The 19,635-nt window shown below is 36.7% G+C and overlaps 1 protein-coding gene across 1 annotated transcript; it reads right to left on the bottom strand.

Annotated features, from left to right (window-relative positions):
- Nucleotides 1–4,899: 4,899 nt before the first annotated feature.
- LOC127636730 (transmembrane protein 135-like) lies at nucleotides 4,900–19,035 on the bottom strand. The gene is made up of 15 exons (XM_052117425.1): nucleotides 18,879–19,035; nucleotides 16,361–16,488; nucleotides 15,780–15,872; nucleotides 13,399–13,432; nucleotides 13,067–13,132; nucleotides 12,839–12,885; nucleotides 12,526–12,567; nucleotides 12,168–12,335; nucleotides 10,376–10,445; nucleotides 9,967–10,134; nucleotides 9,750–9,813; nucleotides 9,569–9,645; nucleotides 7,124–7,222; nucleotides 6,094–6,161; nucleotides 4,900–5,996 (listed from the first exon to the last, which is right to left on the bottom strand). Exons 1-15 carry the CDS (start codon nucleotides 19,017–19,019, stop codon nucleotides 5,864–5,866), a joined length of 1,398 nt encoding a protein of 465 aa, XP_051973385.1. The 5' UTR covers nucleotides 19,020–19,035; the 3' UTR covers nucleotides 4,900–5,863.
- Between the last annotated feature and the right edge of the window lie 600 nt (nucleotides 19,036–19,635).

Here is a 19,635-nt window from a genome sequence, read left to right as displayed (position 1 = left end):
CAATTTCAGTACTGTGTTTGTGTGATAAACAATTTCAGTACTGTGCTTTGTGTGATAAACAATTTCAGTACTGTGCTTTGTGTGATAAACAATTTCAGTACTGTGTTTGCGTGATAAACAATTTCAGTACTGTGTTTGTGTGATAAACAATTTCAGTACTGTGTTTGTGTGATAAACAATTTCAGTACTGTGTTTGTGTGATAAACAATATCGATACTAAGCTTGCCTTTGCACGAGAAACAATATCAATACTACTTTGCCTTTGTGTGATAAACAATTTCAGTACTGTGTTTGCGTGATAAACAATTTCAGTACTGTGTTTGCGTGATAAACAATTTCAGTACTGTGTTTGTGTGATAAACAATTTCAGTACTGTGTTTGCGTGATAAACAATTTCAGTACTGTGTTTGTGTGATAAACAATTTCGGTACTGTGTTTGTGTGATAAACAATTTCAGTACTGTGTTTGTGTGATAAACAATTTCAGTACTGTGTTTGTGTGATAAACAATATCGATACTAAGCTTGCCTTTGCACGAGAAACAATATCAATACTACTTTGCCTTTGTGTGATAAACAATTTCAGTACTGTGTTTGTGTGATAAACAATTTCAGTACTGTGTTTGTGTGATAAACAATTTCAGTACTGTGTTTGTGTGATAAACAATATCGATACTAAGCTTGCCTTTGCACGAGAAACAATATCAATACTACTTTGCCTTTGTGTGATAAACAATTTCAGCAATGTGTTTGTGTTTGTGCGATAAACAGTTTCAGCAATGTGTTTGTGTTTGTACAATGAACAATTTCGGTACAGTGTTTGTGCGATAAACAGTTTCAGCAATGTGTTTGTGTTTGTGCGATAAACAGTTTCAGCAATATGTTTGTGTTTGTGCGATAAACAGTTTCAGCAATGTGTTTGTGTTTGTACAATGAACAATTTCGGTACAGTGTTTGTGCAATAAACAATTTCAGCAATGTGTTTGTGTTTGTGCAATGAACAATTTCGGTACAGTGTTTGTGTGATAAACAATTTCGAAACAGTGTTCACTTTTGTACTAAACAATTTTAGTATGCTGTTTACCTTTGTTCGATAAATAATTTTGGTCCTACTTTAACATTTGTGCAATAATCGATTTTGGTACCATGTTGGATTGACACTTGATGTCCTACAGTGTGTTAAATCTGAGTCTTGAAGCAAAACCAGTTGAGAATCACTGATATAGACCGTCTGTGACCAAATTTGTTAAATGTAGAACAAATTTAAGCTGTAGTGACCAAAGCTAACACAATTTAGAATTTACATTTATTAATAGAGATCTTGTAAGATAATAAAACAGAGACAGATACACAGCAATCAGACCCTGGTGACCAAGAAAAGAGTGGCTTTTACACAAAGGACATAGACGTGTCATGGCCGGAGATAATGCCCTTTATTGGCCGGTCTAGTGACTCACTGGCTCCAATAAGCTCATTTCTGTCTGCCTCGGCCTCTTCATACACTCCTCTGTGGCACCAGACAAAGTCAGTAGGGGTGACATTCTGTCCCAGATTTTATGGTTATGTCGTAGCTTTATGAGCACCACACAGCGCTAATGTGCAATATTTAACACCATTTAGGGTACAGAGGGATAAATGGCTAAAATGTCTTCAGAATATTTTCCCCAAGTCTGCATCCAAACAATTAAGAGAGAAACAAGAACTGTTTACAGCTCAGATTATACTTCAGTAAAATTTTTATAGCGAGCATAGAGTAGGTGGACTAATCAGCTCTTTCCTGTAATTAGAAAGAACGCTCGTTCTCACACGAGTGTAACCGGGAATGAGAGGACTCAATGTGTCCCATTCTGTTCTGTTTGGCACTCTTGGGCCTTGCCCTCCAGACATGTCTAATTGGAAGAGAGTTTAATTAAAGTAGAGGGAGAATGAGTCTGGACGCCTCCATGATGAATGAGCTGCAGAAGGTCAATTTCATTTTTAGCTGTGATAAAGGTGAGCGACGAGTGAATGTGTTAGGCTTTTGATTAGTTTAGGACAGGGGTCGGCAACCATTTTTAATTTTACATGTTATGGCTTTACAATTTCATCCATACATTCTAAATTATTTTCAGGGCCATTGTATTAATATTTGCTTGCCTCAGTATTTGTAATTTTATAATAAATCAAACAGAAATGCAAAGTGCTGCATTTTTTTCATCACCAAAGTGAAAAAACACCAGAATGTGGAGGTGTTACAAAACAGACCCCTTGATGAGGAAGGGATTACATGTTAATAAATGTGGTGAGTGCTAATAATCTGCAACAGTCTGCCTGGAGTATTACTCAGTTGTTACCTGCCAGACTCATATTAGCACATATCGCATTCGCTCATATAATAAATATACTAGAATGAGCTTAATTAGATTAGATGTTATTAGGCTGTGCTGATCCATATATTAAAACCCTTCACACAGAGCAGAGGGTCAGCCTGCCCTGTCAATAGGGTCTTGTGTGCGATAATAGCTGATGAAAAAGTGTAGTGACAACACTTACGATGACACTGACGTCAATACAACAGCAACCAGACATAACCACATCACTTTGATCACAGTGTGTGTGTGTGTGTGTGTGTGTGTGTGTGTCTGGCCTCATTCTGCCATGGATCCTGACAACCTGGAGGCAGAGGCATGAAAGGACGTGGCATGATTAGGTGCACTTCTGAGGCTAACCGCGCACATGCATGTGCACAAAGATGCACATGACAGCTTCACGTTGCACCTGGGTTCGATTCGTCTGGATCAGGTCTCAGACAAGTGTGAAGAAGAGAGACGAATGTGAAAAAAGGGAGTTCACGACCTTGTGAGGCAAAATTCGTCCGTAAAACTCAACGATCAGGTACAGCGAGTACGATTTTTCCATGAAGCCACACACATTCACACTCCCATCCTCGGAGGTACTTCAGACTGTTTGATGAGATTCAGTTGCCATGGAGACAGCTGGAAAGTGATTGATTGGCCAGCACCTGAAAAGTGCTCACCGAAACTTCTAGATCAACCCGTTATTTTTAAAGGCCCCATGGGAAATCTCGGCATGAAGGACGTAGATCTATCTAGGAAGAAAGTTTGCCACATCTACAGCTTGACATACACTCAAGGTCATTACAAATATACTGGCACAATTAAAGACAGATCACCCATTAGACAAAACATGCGTTTGCCTCACACACTAATGCATACATTTGCACTAAGTGACGTTGGCACGATTTTAAAACTGCAAGGATGGATATCTGTCCTTCAGATAAAATATGTCCTCACCAGCTGTTTCTGCAGTTAAAATGATAGCAATAATGAGAATCATCACGAGATATCAGAGAGAGAGAAAATGTATATATCTCCTTGGTGAAGTGGCAAGGACGCTCTTAACATCATCTCACTTTTAATTCAAACCCATTTTATAAAACGGAGTTATTATATTTCTCAATGACAGAGGAATCAAATTTTATATCAAAGATTTAAATGAATTCACCATTTTTATATGTACTAAATCAACAGAGTTCCAGTAGATCAACTGGTAGAGGTTAGCACATTAGCAATGCCAAGGTCATAAGTTCAAATCTCAGGGATCACACGTGGCCCTCTGAGAAAATATAAAGTCTATTGCGAACATCATTTTGGATAAAAGCGAAAGACGGGTATTTTAGAAAGTTCTCACTTGGTCAGTCCAAATGAATCACTATTCACCCCCTTGTAAACAGTAAGATCAAGAGATTGTTCCACAGGACTGAACTTATAGGACTCTATAGCACACTATGGAATTCATAAAGGGTTGGACTGGTCAGATTTGTGACCATTTCACAACCAGTTTTGTGCTTTGTCAGGAGGATCATGTGAACTGAATGCTCAGTGATTCTCCCAAGTGAACAATTTCACAATTTTTCCTCTGTGGTCATCAGTGTTCACAGATCATGCAAATATTTCTCAATATCTACAAGTCTAAACGTCATGTTATGTCTTATCAAATCTAAAAGGTTTGATTTTTATTTATTTAAAAAATAACTATATGCTAATAAAGGGAATGTTTCGGCCCTCAGATGGTACAGTGGAATAATGGCACACTAAAGATTGAATAAAGTAACATCGCCCTCCAGTGGACATTTACACAAATCTATAAGTCAGATAAGTTCATAATAAAAAAATAAATCAGGACTACAGTATGTATTGGACTCCACAACAATCCCAATTTTAAGTTTCAATTTAAAGTGAACGCTGACAGTCAAATAACTTCTGCATTAAATCACATATCTAAATAAAATTGTACATTTTACCAACGCTGCATATTTTGTTATTGTAAAATATATAATTGGTGTCATGATTTCAGCGAAAAGATTGTAAACAGAATATTTTAAATAGTTAAATATATTCAATAATTTAACTATTCTCAACACCGTTCAATATCTAATTGTTCATGGAACTTTAATTATTTACAGTAAACGCTAACAATAATTTCTGCAATAAAACATTATTTATTTCTGATTTTTATTTATGTGAATTAAGAGGGGGGAAAGAGAGAAGTGTAACAACAAAATCTAAACATTTTATAAAAGAAAAATTATTATGAGTTTCAAGATTTCAGAAGAGTTTGTAAACATACTATTTTAAATTGTTAAATGTATTTACATACATTTCTATAATTTGGCAATCTAGTTGCTTATGGATGTCTTAACAGCTTTTGAAATCATTATAAATATTTTAGTTTTGGTTTAAATCTTTCAGCTAAATTATCATACCAAAATCCTTACTTCACGTTACTCAGAAAGGAAGTTGAAATGTACCTTTAAAGCAATGCAACAGATGATGCACCTAAATAGAAATACTCTTTGAAACATTTGTTTTCTTATTTGTTTTAATATAAAGCATTTGCCTTTATACAAACATCAAAGACATAAGGTTTTTTTCTTTTTACATAAATTACAGTTTCAAATACACAGCAAGACGCTGATTATATTGTACGATTTTACTCTATATTGTTATTGCTAATTCAAAAAGCTCTGCTAGAGAAAGTGAAGGCTAAAGTCCATTCAAATAAGTGATAATCTGCCAAAAGAATATCTGTGAATAGTAAATCTGCAATTAAAGGTTTTTGTACTAGTATATTTTTACGCCTCTACTTAAGTTATAGAGAATGTCTCAATATATTTCTATCTCTAAGGACAAAGAACATGCGGAGTATAAAGAAGAGATCTAATCCAACAGTGATGTCAGTAAGATCTTTTTCTGATGGTCTAACCTGCATAATGTGACTGTGGCAGATAAAGAAAGTTAATTACTGATTTGCTTAATTTTGGTAACCAAGACAGAATTTGAAATGAAAATGACCAAAAATTATCCAGCATCCCAGTATAACCTTCAGGAGGTACACGACGCCATGTTTTAAACAGCAGTGTCTGAACATTTCAATACATCGGATTAAAAAACATTAAAAACAAAATTAATCTCAAAGCCTAGTGGTTATGATACACAAAGATTGCAGGTCAAATCCTGTGCAGGGAACATACAGGAAGTTCTGAGTTAGTGTGAACACATTCTCCGTCACCATTGTGCCCTTGAGAATGTAGTAAATAACAAGCAACCATTCCTATGAACTTTAAATTATCTTCAGTTGAACCAGTGCTGATATCATGCACACAGAGGTCACGTATTGCCTGCAGTGATTACATAACAAAATGTTTTATATCATCATCATCATCATTAAAGTAAACATATTACTGCCTTCACACATTCACTTCCCATTTAATGACATAGAGTTTCAAGACGAGAGAATGTAATAGTGTGTGCAATATCGAGAGTTTTCCGTGCCTTTGTGTCATTCCTGGTGTCCCAGGGTCTGTCAGCCCAGCTGCACATCCATGTCCATTGGACATAGCACGTATCTGGGGTCCAGTTTAGGTTTGAAGTCACCGAAGTTTCTGGAAGACTCGGTTCCAAACGTATCAAGCACTTTTCTGTTCATCAGAGCAAACCTAGAGTACGAGATCAATAATTTACAATGTACCAGACGTTCAACTACACATTCTACCACTTAATAATAAACAGTCCCAGTTGTCCACTAATACACACCTGCCCTTCGTCAACCGCAGTAGAAACTTCCAGTATGAGGGTCTCAGATTTTGCACTTCCATAACAGCCTAAGATATGCACATAATCCAACATAGTTCAGATCAGACCACAGCACGTTAAAGAAAAATCATTTCTGTTAACGATTGCTAAATCTATCTCCTATTTCAACTTAATATGCAAAGACAACTAGAAGTAAACAATCTGTTGGATGATTTCCTCAAAAAGTGCAAATACTGTGGCTTGGTGGCGCTTTCAATATTGCTAACATATTAAGCATCCAGACTAGCTCGACACAGCAAAATTTGCTCAACCAATGGCATGACTTTGGGGCGGAACTATCGGTTTGCTTAAACAATGGCAGACCAATTCAAATGGACAAATATTTTATAAAGCGTTAATATATTATTATAGCAAAAACTATATAAATATTAATTTTAAATATGTTTTATTTATAAATCAGCTTTCTAAAACTCAAGGTTACTTTACAGAGCCTGAAAAGACATAAATGCATACAAAAATAAAGATACAACAAAACAGATACAATTATATTTAAAAAAAAATTATTCAAACATTTTAATATATTAAAGATACATTTAATTAATTTAAAACATTGGCAAGTATTTCTGACTTTAACACTGCTTCCAAGTTTTTGGAAGTAATTATTGAAGTGAACAGCCAGTAATAAAATAAATTAATTAAGGGAAGTGAGTTTCTCTTTTTCTTTTTTTTTCTTTTTTAAATATTGTCAAATGATTAAAATTACCAACATAATATAAAACAGCAAGTCTATTAGGCAGCAAAGATTAATCCACAGAACTGACATTACACATATCTGATTTTTTGTCCCGCCTGTTTACATTCACTTAAGACAACCTAAATAGTAATAATAGTACATTCATTTCAGTTTCATAATTAATGATCAGATTATGACAAATTAATCGATTGTGACATATTCAAGTACAGATTCTCATTCAATACATGACTTCAACAACATTTTCCTTGGGTATGCAAAAGGTGCTTTCTTACTTACCGCTTGGAAACAGATGGCGGTGGAGATTGCATAAATGATTGTGTCCGCCTCAGAGAAGTACGGAAACCTGCCTGCTTCGATTCCTTTGAAATATAGCGTCTATAAAAACAGTGATTACTAGTACAGTATACATATCTATACAGATGTGATGTAGATATGACACTCCTAAAAGTTTCATTTAAAATACGGAACATAATTTACAAACGCCATCACTACATGCAAAATGTAAAAGTGTGAACTAATTGAGTTATAAACTAAATTGGGTCTCTTAGACCATTGATTCCCACCCGGGGTTAGATAAGCAGGTTTCAGGGGGTACACGAAAACCATTTTGCCATGTTGAACTTAAAATGCATGACTCAAAATCAAAACTTATTTTCTTCATTTGAACAATCTCAAATTAAATACAACAAAAAAAAGAAACATTTAATTATAATAAAGAAGCCATGCCACTCCACTCTTGTTTTTATTCACCTAACCAAAACAAAACTCAGAACTGACCGTTTTAGCACTTGTTCAAAATATACACTGATCAGCCACAACATTAAAACCACCTGCCTAATATTGTGCAGGTCCCCCTCGTGCCATCAAAACAGCACAAACCCGGATCTCAGAATAAAATTGTGAGTTGCTATTCTTCTCACCACAATTGTACAGAGCGGTTATCTGAGTTACTGTAGACTTTGTCAGTTTAAACCAGTCTGGCCATTCTCTGTTGACCTCTCCATCCACAGAACTGCTGCTCACTGGATGTTTTTGGTAAACCTTAAAGGTTTTAAAGACTGTTGTGTGAAAATCTCAGGTGATCAGCAGTTACAGAAATACTCAAACCAACCCATCATGCACCAACAATCATGCCACAGTCCAAATCACTGAGATCAAATTTTTCCCCATTCTGATGGTTGATGTGAACATTAACTGAAGCTCCTGATCTGTATCTGAATGATTTTATACACTGCTCTGCTGCCACACGATTGGCTGATTAGATAATCAGATGGATGATTATTGGTGCCAGATGGGCTGGTTTGAGTATTTCTGTAACTGTTGATCTTCTGGGATTTTCACACACAACAGTCTCTAGAATTTACTCAGAATGGTGCCAAAAACTACAAACATCCAGTGAGCGGCAGTTCTGTGGATGGAAATGCCTTGTTGTTGAGAGATCAACAGAGAATGACCAGACTGGTTCAAACTGACAGCAACTCAGATAACCATCCATCCATCCATCCATCCATCCATCGTCAACCGCTTATCCTGTGTACAGGGTCACGGGGGGCTGGAGCCTATCCCAGCTAACATTGGGCGAAAGGCAGGGGACACCCTGGATAGGTCGCCAGTCCATCGCAGGGCCACACATAGACAGACATACACTCACACTCACCTCCACATCCACATCCACACCTAGGGCAATTTTTTTTGGAGACACCAATTAACCTAGACTGCATGTCTTTTTGGATGGTGGGAGGAAGCCGGAGTACCCAGAGAGAACCCACGCAGACACGGGGAGAACATGCAAACTCCACACAGAAAGGCCGGGGCAACCAGGGTTTGAACCCACGACCTTCTTGCTGTGAGGCGACAGTGCTAACCGCTGCACCACCGTGCCGCCCCACTCAGATAACCACTCTGTAAAATTGTGGTGAGAAGAATATCATCTCAGAATGCTATTCCTTGGGCCGTTTTGGCAACACGGGGGACCTACACAATATTAGGCAGGTGGGTTTAATGTTGTGGCTGATCAGTGTAAGTGTACATATTTGTAAATAGTACAAATTATGCATGTGAACAACAAACTTGCAGGCCTAACAAATTAAAATGTATATAGTTTGGCCAACATGTTTATTGTTTATACATGTTAATATTGCTACCGTCTAACAAAATGACGAAAAACTAAAATTCGTAAAAATTATATTTCCCAATTTGACCAAGTTAGACGATAGCCCTGTATATTTAACAGCATTAGTTGATTCTAAATACACATTTCATGGCCTTAATTGGCCTGTTTTGTGTATGTGTTTCATGAATAAACAGCATATATTTTATTTAAATATGGTATTTAGCATACATTTTATTTAAATATGGTATTTAGCATACATTTTATTTAAATATGGTATTTAGCCTTAAGTACAAATCTTTGGTTTTGTGTCCATGAAGGGATACTTGAGCTTTACTGATGTTGCTGTGGGGGTACTTACAGCAAAAACGTTTGGAAAACACTGTCTAAAACTATGATCTGTCCGGTGACAGATGGGCTTTGCGCAATGGTTTTATAATCCACACTTGACTCAACAATAAAACCCCTTTGAACCCATTGTCTCACTTTGATTGTTGCCATAGTTACGGCTTTTTGGATTTGTAGGACAGCATTGTTCCCCAAGCATCAGAAAAGCTAATGTGAAGCACGACTTGCTGATCTGAGACCACAAAAATAAAGTGAATAATTACCTCCACTAATTTGGAGAAGAGGTACATTGAGATGGAGGTGCTCTTGTAGAAGAACATTGAGGTCCCAGCAAGAAAACCTGAAAAGAGAGATGGGAACAGGGGGGTGAGAACCGAGAAGGAATGTGCAAAGTCAGTCGGGTGCAGTCGGTTTGGTAAGCAATGGGTTTAAATACCAATTTACCTGCTATAAGAGCATGGAGCTCATCATCCAGGTTACGCATCCATCTCAGTAGACAGCTTGTGCCCTTTAAGAAAATGGAAGAGAGATGGAGATTTCACAACCTCTATGACAAAAGGAGAGGCAAACAAAGCCCACTAAAAGTTCAAGAGAAAAATTGCTGTCTTATAGGGGGGGAAAAAAAATACACCACAAGTGGATCATAGGTGTGCCGAAGTACCTTGTATATACTGACAAAAGATCCAAGGAAAGCTCCTAGCTGGAAGTTCTCTTTGTTGTAGAGTAGCAAGAGCAGGGAAGAGGGTTTCGTAAAGACCTGTCTGAATGTTGATGGCACCTTCAGACAGCACTGAATGAGGTAACCCACACTGAACATCCGGATGAACCCCTTTAAAACACAAAGCAACATAATCTTGAAGTGTTTCCAAAGTTGCTCTCAAGCTTTCAACTTGCAGCTCTCAGGTAGTGAGCATAGGGCACTGTTATCGACACAGCCTTTCACCCAGAAAAAAAACCCTTCACATTTATACTCTCACATTATTTGTCTCTCTACCTTTCAAACACAAGCGCTCAGAACAAATAGATGAATGGTTTGAAAGACACCAGGATAGGAGGTCTCAGACTCTTACTTTAACACAGTAGGAGATGCAGTTGTCTTGATAGTGTTTGCAACATCTATGCCTGGGTCCATGTTTGCATCTGAAGGCAACAACACATGCACAATGAATACAAGGGGACATACGCACATGACAATGGAGCTCATGGTCAGATAAGCAGGGTCCAAAATTAACACTCGTCAAGAGCAAAATGCAAGTAAAAAGTGACTTTTGCCAGTAACTTGATTAGGAACTGCCTTAACCTTCCTAATGTAAGTCACGTGAGATATTTAAGTCACGGCTTACATGCCATAAAATAACTTTCACCTCAGTGGAAAAATGAACAAACAGAAGTTTATCTAGGTTGCCTAAAGTTTTGTTTTTTTTCTACAGACGTCCATGTGGTATACTTCTCACATTGACACACCAATACAGAAATTTGGGGAACAAAATCAAATTTCTGTGACGTGCAGTATCTTTAAAAGAAAGAGATGGACTCATCTTGTATATGATGCTGAATGTAACTTTTTATAACCTCATGAGACTCGAGAGTAACTGCTGTGAGCATTTTCCATTTCCCTTTTTGATATGTAACTAGTAGCACTTAAAAAAACATGCAGAAAACGTTTTCTTCAAGTTTTCCTAAAAATGTACGTCCTCATATGGGGGTTTAAAACTTAATTATGTTTTTTACTAGTAGTGTTGCCACAGTACATACATTTCAGTATTTCGCACCAACTAAACACTAGTAATATATTTCAGTTGCAATTTCGTACATTTTGCACGTCAAGATTTTATTTTGAAACTAACTTTTATTTTGACGTGAAGTCGATAGTTACACACTTCCAGGTAAAACGTTGATTTAATTACCCAGAATCATTATTGAAGCTAAAAAAATCCTGCAATTTAATTGAAGAAATATACAGTATAGTCTGCAGTAAAGTAGTGCTCTTTAATCTACTACAACATGCACAGCACATTATGCTCATAAAATGTGTTTTCAGCATATGAATATCTTCACACATTCACATGCAGACTAAATATTTATTTAATTGAATTACATCCATTTACGGTTTAATAATCACACTAGGACATATAGAAATTTTAATTTGATTAATTGTCCATTTCTGTATAAAAGGAGTATCAGAACATGCACTAAAATTAGTAAGTTACAGAATCTAGTCGGTGCTCTGTACTACCGGTACTGTAGAAACACTGGTATGTTACATCTTTTTCATTTTAGTATCGACTTGGTACCGAAGTACTGGTACTTTTGACATCACTACATACCAGATGTAGTTTTGTTGGCATTTCTCCCAAAGACAAACTACGCTGTGATCAGCGCCATGTTGTTTTGTCACATGACTCCATATGTTGAAAGTTTGACCCTTTTACTGACAGCACAGAGTGTTCTAAACTGAGATCATTCAGTTAAATGAATTTAAATTATGCGTTGCGTGTAGTGAAGCCAAATTACCATGTCCATACATATGGACGTTGGGTCGCATGAGGATACGAAGGCAAAACGGTTAAATAATTTGAATAGGAACAAAAACATATTCTTTAAAGGATAGTAACTGATCATTCAATTTCGTGGCTGGTGAAAAATTATTATAGTTAGTTAATCTTCTTAATGGACTTGCCCTTTGCAGATATGGCAAAAAGCTCATTTTGGACCAATGTTGTAAAGCTTTCTTGGTGGTAACAGTTTGTACGACTGTTGCTGAGCAAGACAATAAAGGGGTCTATGAATCTTCTACCAAAAATACCATAGTCTCACATACAGGTTTGGTATACACGCTGGCATAGTGGATGTCACACTTACACTGAATCTAGCAGTCTGCGTGCAAGTGCTCTGATGCAGCTCTTCCTAGAGGCAGGTGTGCGCTCTGGTCTTTGCTCTGGCGGTACCACGGCTCTCTCTGAGCCTTGTGGGTATGTCTGCTCGGCCAGACAAGAGTGTGTTGGGATCTCCTCCTTTCCAACAATAAATCTGTCACAGCCAGACACATAATCTTCTTTAACAGAGCAACTAAAATCTGACGAATAGTATTTATGCCCTGAACAGGATGTTTCCTTGGATGCTTTAGGATTAACTGTAAATCCAAAGGAATATAAAAATAGCAAATTCAATAATGTATATATTAATATCATGTCATATAAATGTAATAATAAACACTTACTTTAAGGCAGAGAACGCAAAGCCATTTAGTCCGTCTTTACATCTAAAAATAAATCAGATATCAAAGCTAATAGTTGTTATAGGGTAAATCCTTATAATAAAAATAGGTTCTGAACCTCTTACCCAAAGAATTAGCAATAGTCTTAAAATAATTGTCCCATAAACAACACTAAACTTTGAATGACCTACAATGAATAATTATAATTTAACCACACAACTTATGATATATTTTGTTTTAAAAGTATTTATTTATTTAAATATACATTTATTTTCTTTAAGTCTCTTTACTTATAGCAAACACCTGACCAACTTACCTGAAGAAAAACATGTAAAGAGATGCAGTCAGGCAGAAGAGAAGAACCTAAAAAACAGGTGGAATCATAAAGATCAAGACTTAAATCACTTTTCATGGTCAGGGTCAGTTTAACCGGCTGGCTGAGTTCATCAATAACGCTTCTGAATGTGTGTTAAGTGCCATTGCATCAACAGTACTAAATTATCTGTGCATGAAGTAGTAAATATCCAGAAAAACGTGAAAGTACCTCTCCGTGTTTCATAGGATTAATGAGACCCCTTGTGACAGCCATACGAAAAATCGTCTCTGTTGCCTGGAAATGACACGGAGCACTTAAGATCAAAATCAGTTTTGGTTTTGAAACAGACAATTTTGACCAGAGCTTTCCAGAAAAAGAAACATAAGTGACAGATAACAGATGTGATGCTCACTACTGCCAGGAAATTGTTGTGGAAGTATGAAAGAACTGTCAAGAAGATTTTATGCAGTGGAACTGAAAATAATCTATATATATATATATATATATATATATATATATATATATATATATATATAAATAAATGCAAAACAAAATCTTACCAGGTTTGCCATATAAATTGTTAGAAGTCCTCTCCTGTATAAGAACAAAGAGTACAAATATAATATACTCCAAAAGTTTAGAATAATGTAAATATTTTGCTCTTATGGAAAGAAATTGTTACTTTTATTCAACAAAGTGGCATTCAACTGATCACAATGTGTAGTCAGGACATTACTAATGTGAAAAATCACTATTACAATTTGAAAAAAATGTTCAGAACTTCTTAAACTACTTCAAAGAGTTCTCATCAAAACATCCTCGACGTTCAGCAATGACAGATTTGCAGATCTTTGGCATTCTAACTGTCAGTTTGTCCAAATACTCAGGTGACATTTTACCCCACATGTAAGCATGTAAATATAACATGATATAAATCTAAAGCATGCTAGTTTACATGTTAGCATAGCATGTTAAATTAACTACTAAATTAAAAATGACATCACGTGTGTGAGCTTTTCAAGTAATGTCCTATGATTATTCATTATTAACATATACTGTAGACTGCTCCTGTCTGTACCTTTAACTCAGTGGTTCTCAACTGGTTTTGCTTCAGGACAGATACATTGGAAATTAAGTGGTAACCCACCGTAGTAAAAACATAACCTGTATTTAATGTATCCTGGGTTGCATTTCCTTTTATGTTGCATAGATTTGTTCATGGTTTTAAAGTACAAGGACATGCTTCAAGTTACGTTATTTCTGTTGTTGACATCAACACATGAAGTTTTCTCTCCCCCCCCTTTTAAAAATTGAAAAGCATATTACTTATAAGAGCCCATTATCACCCCGTTTTTTCCTCATTTCAATATTGCGGGAAGCCCGGTTGTTGCACGCGCGGCAGAGAGAAGAGCATATTATGATCGCGAGCTGGTTCTGTTACACTCGTGTGAAAGTGCAGATGAGAAGCCTTTAGCGGATTGCGAGATTATCATCAAATCTGCCACGGCAGTCCTAAATATGCTATCACTTGGGCGGCCGCCAAAATATCTTCAAGAAAAACTTTCAATGGGAGAACCATGGCATTGTTCTTTCCCTGCTGTCCGTGACCCAGTCAGAATGTATCTGCGACCCACCAGTTGAGAAACACTGCTTTAACTCACACACACACACACACTTATTTATTTCAGACCCCCTTGCCTCGCTTCTCTCTGACATTTTATCTGCTGCATGTGTTTGTGTGGTGCAAGTTGGCAAGTCTGACAAGCAGACAGGCAGAAAAGGAGATGCCCAGGTGAGATTCGGTCACAAGTTTGAATCCAGGGTGTGCTGAGTGACTCCAGCCAGGTCTCCTAAGCAACCAAATTGACCCAGTTGCTAGGGAGGGTAGTCACATGGGGTCCTCGTGGTCACAATTAGTGGTTCTCGCTCTCAATGGGATGCGTGGTAAGTTGTGCGTGAATCACAGAGAGTAGCATGAGTCTCCACATGCTGCGAGTCTTCACTGTGTCATGCACAGCGAACCATGTGATAAGATGGGCGGATTGATGGTCTCAGAAGCAAAGGCAACTGATACTTGTCCTCCGCCACACGGATTGAGGTGAGTAACCGCACCATCACGAGGACCTACTAAGTAGTGGGAATTGTGCATTCCAAATTGGGAGAGATTAATTAAAAAATATATGTATTTAACTAACTAAATATCTTTCAACCATGTTTGATATAATGGTAAGTGATTTTCTACTACCAAATTAGCGATTTAGCATGATTACTCAAGGATAAGGTGTTGGAGTGATGGCTACTCAAAAATATTTTTTTTTCAAATAGTGATAGGACATTACTGATGTAAAGAAACAGCACTGACTATACTTTGATCAGTTGAATGCCACTTTGGTGATGTAAAATACCAATTTCCTTCCGAAACAGCAATCTCTGTACATTATTCCAAACATTTAGCCACAAGTGTATGTAACATAAGCAGTAGGGTACAAGAAATTTCACAATACAGTATAGCAGTGAGTGCCTTTAAACCTAATAAATTATTAAGCACGCACATTTTTTTGTAAAACATATGTTAAGCAAATCTTTAAGTGCCATCCTTCAGCTAGGTGAAAAGGTGCTTTACGTCATAGCTGTTCACATACTGAACAGCTAGAACGCTTTATTGACCAATCAGCATCCAGGAAAGAAACTATACATTTTATAAAACAGTAATAAACTGCTAATAAATAACTTAATTTATTTAAGCATGACTAAATAAGCCTTTGTCTAAGTTTTTGGGACATGTTTTTGCAAAGTAACTGTGTAGGGTTGTATTTTTGTATGTTTAAGATTACCCTAAACTCTATTATAGAGCATGCTTTTGCTCTGTAAATTTCAATAAACTTTGTATAGAAAATGGCTAAACATATTCTCAGGATGAAAGGAAAATGTCAGGGCTAACCTGCTTTTCCGTTCTATTAATATGGCGATGTATGAGGCAGGCAGTGCTGCACCAAAACCAGCTGACCAGGAGTAGAAACGTCCCAGCAACTTCCTAAAACAGTAGAAGAAAGTAAGCAATGGAAGCATACAGTAGCTGGTTATTTAAAATCAGAATGTCAGCATGAATAAACTACATAACAGATGGCTCAAATTAATTGTGGTGCTTTCATCGGAGTATAAAATAACTGGTGAACATTTGTCTTGGTTAAACGGGATTTCAATGAAACCATAAAGTAAATTAGATAATCTACACTTCATGTCCAGTCACGCAGAATACCAGTCATTAATTCAAACTTTATCTCCATGCATGATGTATTTAATGTTCAAAATAAGATCTTGAAGCAATAGAAAATTCAGTCATGAATTTTCATTTTGGATGCAACATTTCATTCAAGATCCTTTCTGGATGGGTATGATCTCATGTTCAGACTTTAAACACTTGATAAGGACAGGGATTCAAAGGTTGAGCATGCACGTGGAAAGCACTCACAGAGCATACATTTCTCAGAACTGCTTATTAACAGTATTTTGTTAGCTCACCGAAGAATGCAGAAGAATGCAATGTAGAGGCCCCCATTTGCGGTCAGGAAAGAAGTGGATTGCAGGATCTCAGGAACCAGCCTTTTCTTGTAATAATCCTTTTTCCTTCGTCTTAGGATGGCTGCAATCTACAACACAAGAGAAGAAACTTCTATGCTAAGGAAATTCTTAGCTCAACTATTTGAACCCTGCAACCCATCAATCCAAAACCCAGAATCCAAAAAGTTTCTACTGGATATTATCCCCACCACAATCCCAAACTGTTCTAAAATATTTCTGTACCTGGGGCCCAAAATGTGGGTCCTGTGTATGACATAGCATTAAGATTTGTCCTCACAGAAATGACTGGAATAGCCAAATGCATTAATTAGAGGGGGGTTTCCACATAATTTAGGCCATATAGGATACTTTCCAATGAGCCATAATTTTTGCAAAACTGAATCAGATCATTTGCCAACACTGCAACTCTACAGTTCAGGCATTGCACCACAATGAACTGCAGTTTTGCAATGAAATCTAATGACACAGTCAAAATTGACAGCATGACGCAACACTGTCAGATCTATAAAGATCGAAAAAACTTTCCCTGACGGTCTTGGTCACACCATAACTCACCAATACATTTCCTAATTTGTCCCATAGTTGACACTTTTATCCCACAAAAACTTGCAATACACATATTACAGAGACAACACCCCAAGAATGTGGTTAAATGTGTGTGTGATGTAGTGGCTAAAGCTCAGTGCTAGTAACTGGAAGGTTGCTGGTTCAAATCTACAATGAAGTATAACTCTTAATAAATTTGAGAAAGTTTTTACATGCAGTTTCATGTCTTTCTTTCAGATTAAGTCAGTTTCATTGAGCCAACATAATTTTGTTGGATTAGGATTTAGACTACAGTAGTTATAGCTCATCTTCATTAGGTTTATCAAACTCAATTTATTAATTTCCTTACTTTGGTCCAACTTAATTTATTTTAGTAATCATTAATATATGCCAGGTGAGCAAGTGTATGGACAGTTAAACAGTTGCACTGTCAATTTAATAGCAACTGCTTATGGTGCTAAGCAGCACTCAAATCAAACATCACTTGGACATGAAAGTCCATCCTCAACCACAATGGTCACCCCAAAAACTCCAGCCTATCATACACTCTTTAAATACCAATATACCAGAACATTACACAGGAACAAATCTCCTCATATTCTATACAAGTACTTTCCATACTTGTTCTTCCTATCCATTCCCATGCAAAGCATGCTGTGAAATGGAAATACCCAGCCCAGTTTCATCAATGCTACATAAACACCACAAAATGTATTCATTTAGCCCCAGTTTTACACATTTAAATAAATAGAACACAATAAAATCAAGTGGTGGCTAAATGTTTTTGAATTGTGTTGCTTTAGTTCCTTTTAATTAAGTAAACTGAATAAGCAGTAAAAATCCTTTTGTGTGTGTGTGTGTGTGTGTGTGTGTGTGTGTGTGTGTGTGTGTGTGTGTGTGTAATTACTATTGTGCCTTTGAAAATATTGCACTTAATGATAATTGTCCCTAGTGTACTGCAAGTTGCTTGGAATAAAAATGTGTGTAAAATGACAACTAAATGTCTTCCTCAAAAGAGTGTAAAAAAACCAACCAATCGAGATTACATGCACAAAAGAAAAAAAAAGCTTTTGCTGCTTGTTCGGTTTATTTATAAAATTAACTAAAGCAACACAATACTAGAACATTTTGTCACAACTTGATTCCAATTCGTTCTATTCATTTAAATTTGTCAAATGGATGTAATTAAGTTTGTACTACATGAATGCTTTTTGTAGCATTGATGAAACTGGGCAGGAGATTTATATTTCCCATAATGCTTTGCATTGGACTCGAATGTTAACATTAAGTGTTATTATAGTGTTGTTGTTGTTGTTTTGGAGTCCAAAGTTAAGATGCTTCACAGTTTAAAAATGACAATGCCAAACTGACAGTAACTGACTTGAGCAGTTAAGTGAGAGCCAATGGGCATCAAGGTCAAATAAAACATCTCGTCTAGAACTAAAATCCTCTTGCCAGCTTTTTTTCGGGCAAACGGTGATTCCGATTGGGCAGTTTCGGTTTAATCAGAACGATCGCGAAAATCTAATAAACCAACCAGGTAGTTTATAATCAAATTTAGTGTCAGAATTATTATAAAAGCTCGCGGACTTCCTACATAATGTTATTGCAAAACATTAGCAGACGTTTAGGCACGAAGTTGCTCCCAGACTATTTGACAGTTTGATCAGTATCACCAGAACTGTGACAGCTTTTCAGAGCATGACATCGCTGTATCTTTCAGTTGAAATGTTAAAGGCGTATATATGTAAAACATGACGGGTTGAGGCCATAGATTGGTGTAAATGTCCAACCAATTCAGAAATTACTCCGGGCCCTTGTCTTGTCCTGCAGGACTCTTGTACAGTAGCTGCCAAGCTAACTGCGCTCTCGCGCTGGAGAAATAACGTTAACGTCAGCGCTTTATGCTTACCAGATAAAGAGGAGCATATATTTTGAAGGAGGCTTCCAGGGCACCGGCTGTCACCTGCAGTGTAGAGGTCGTACATGAGGTACTCCATGTGTGTCCGATCTCATAGCAGCTGTGAGGTATGGACTTACTGAGAGCAGCCATGTTTAACGCCGCACTGCGGGAGCGCGCATCCAGCACAGTGAACGCGCGCTCCCTGTGAAGGCAAACGTTGTGTGGTAAAATTAAAACTGAACTTTGAGCAAGTTGAAACATACGTTTTAGAGGGTTTTTATTATTATTATTTATTTAGTTTTTTTTTTTACGTATAATCACGATAATTGTCTCTTACAAAAATGTTCCACGCTAACCATAGTTTTCCTCCAATAAATAACCATGCAAGTTAATACGACAACTAGCCACCAAGACTGTCAACAAAATATATAAATACTAAATTACAAAAATATTCTGAAAACGTTTTACATTGTTTGAAGGATATATCAATAATTATAGTCTACGATATTTTATCGGAAACAATTCTGTCATATCCATAGCTAAATCTATACATTACATTTGTAACATTGATAACACCAATGACATGAAAGTAAGGAACAAACAATCTTTTTTTAATTAATTATATGATTAGATCTTCATTTTTTATTTTATGCACACTTGTTAGTCCTTGCACTAATGTTTGACCTTAGAAAACAAAATTAGTAAAAAATAAACATAAATAACTGTAAATGTCACAGACGTGGTGTCCCAGATGAAGGGGGCAAGA

Source organism: Xyrauchen texanus, chromosome 44, assembly GCF_025860055.1.
Source record: "Xyrauchen texanus isolate HMW12.3.18 chromosome 44, RBS_HiC_50CHRs, whole genome shotgun sequence".
Taxonomy (NCBI): Eukaryota; Metazoa; Chordata; class Actinopteri; order Cypriniformes; family Catostomidae; genus Xyrauchen; species Xyrauchen texanus.
Note: the sequence above shows the minus strand (reverse complement) of the source record. Positions and strands in the feature narration are given on the sequence as shown.

Bases quoted from the DNA above. Each gene is read 5' to 3' on its own strand.
- LOC127636730 (XM_052117425.1), bottom strand. From the start codon at position 19,019: ATGGCTGCTCTCAGTAAGTCCATACCTCACAGCTGCTATGAGATCGGA. The intron at 12,568-12,838 runs GTAAGTTGGTCA...ATTTATTTTTAG, and splicing joins CTTTACATGTTTTTCTTCAG to ATGTAAAGACGGACTAAATG. The intron at 6,162-7,123 runs GTAAGTAAGAAA...TGCATATCTTAG, and splicing joins CCGCCATCTGTTTCCAAGCG to GCTGTTATGGAAGTGCAAAA.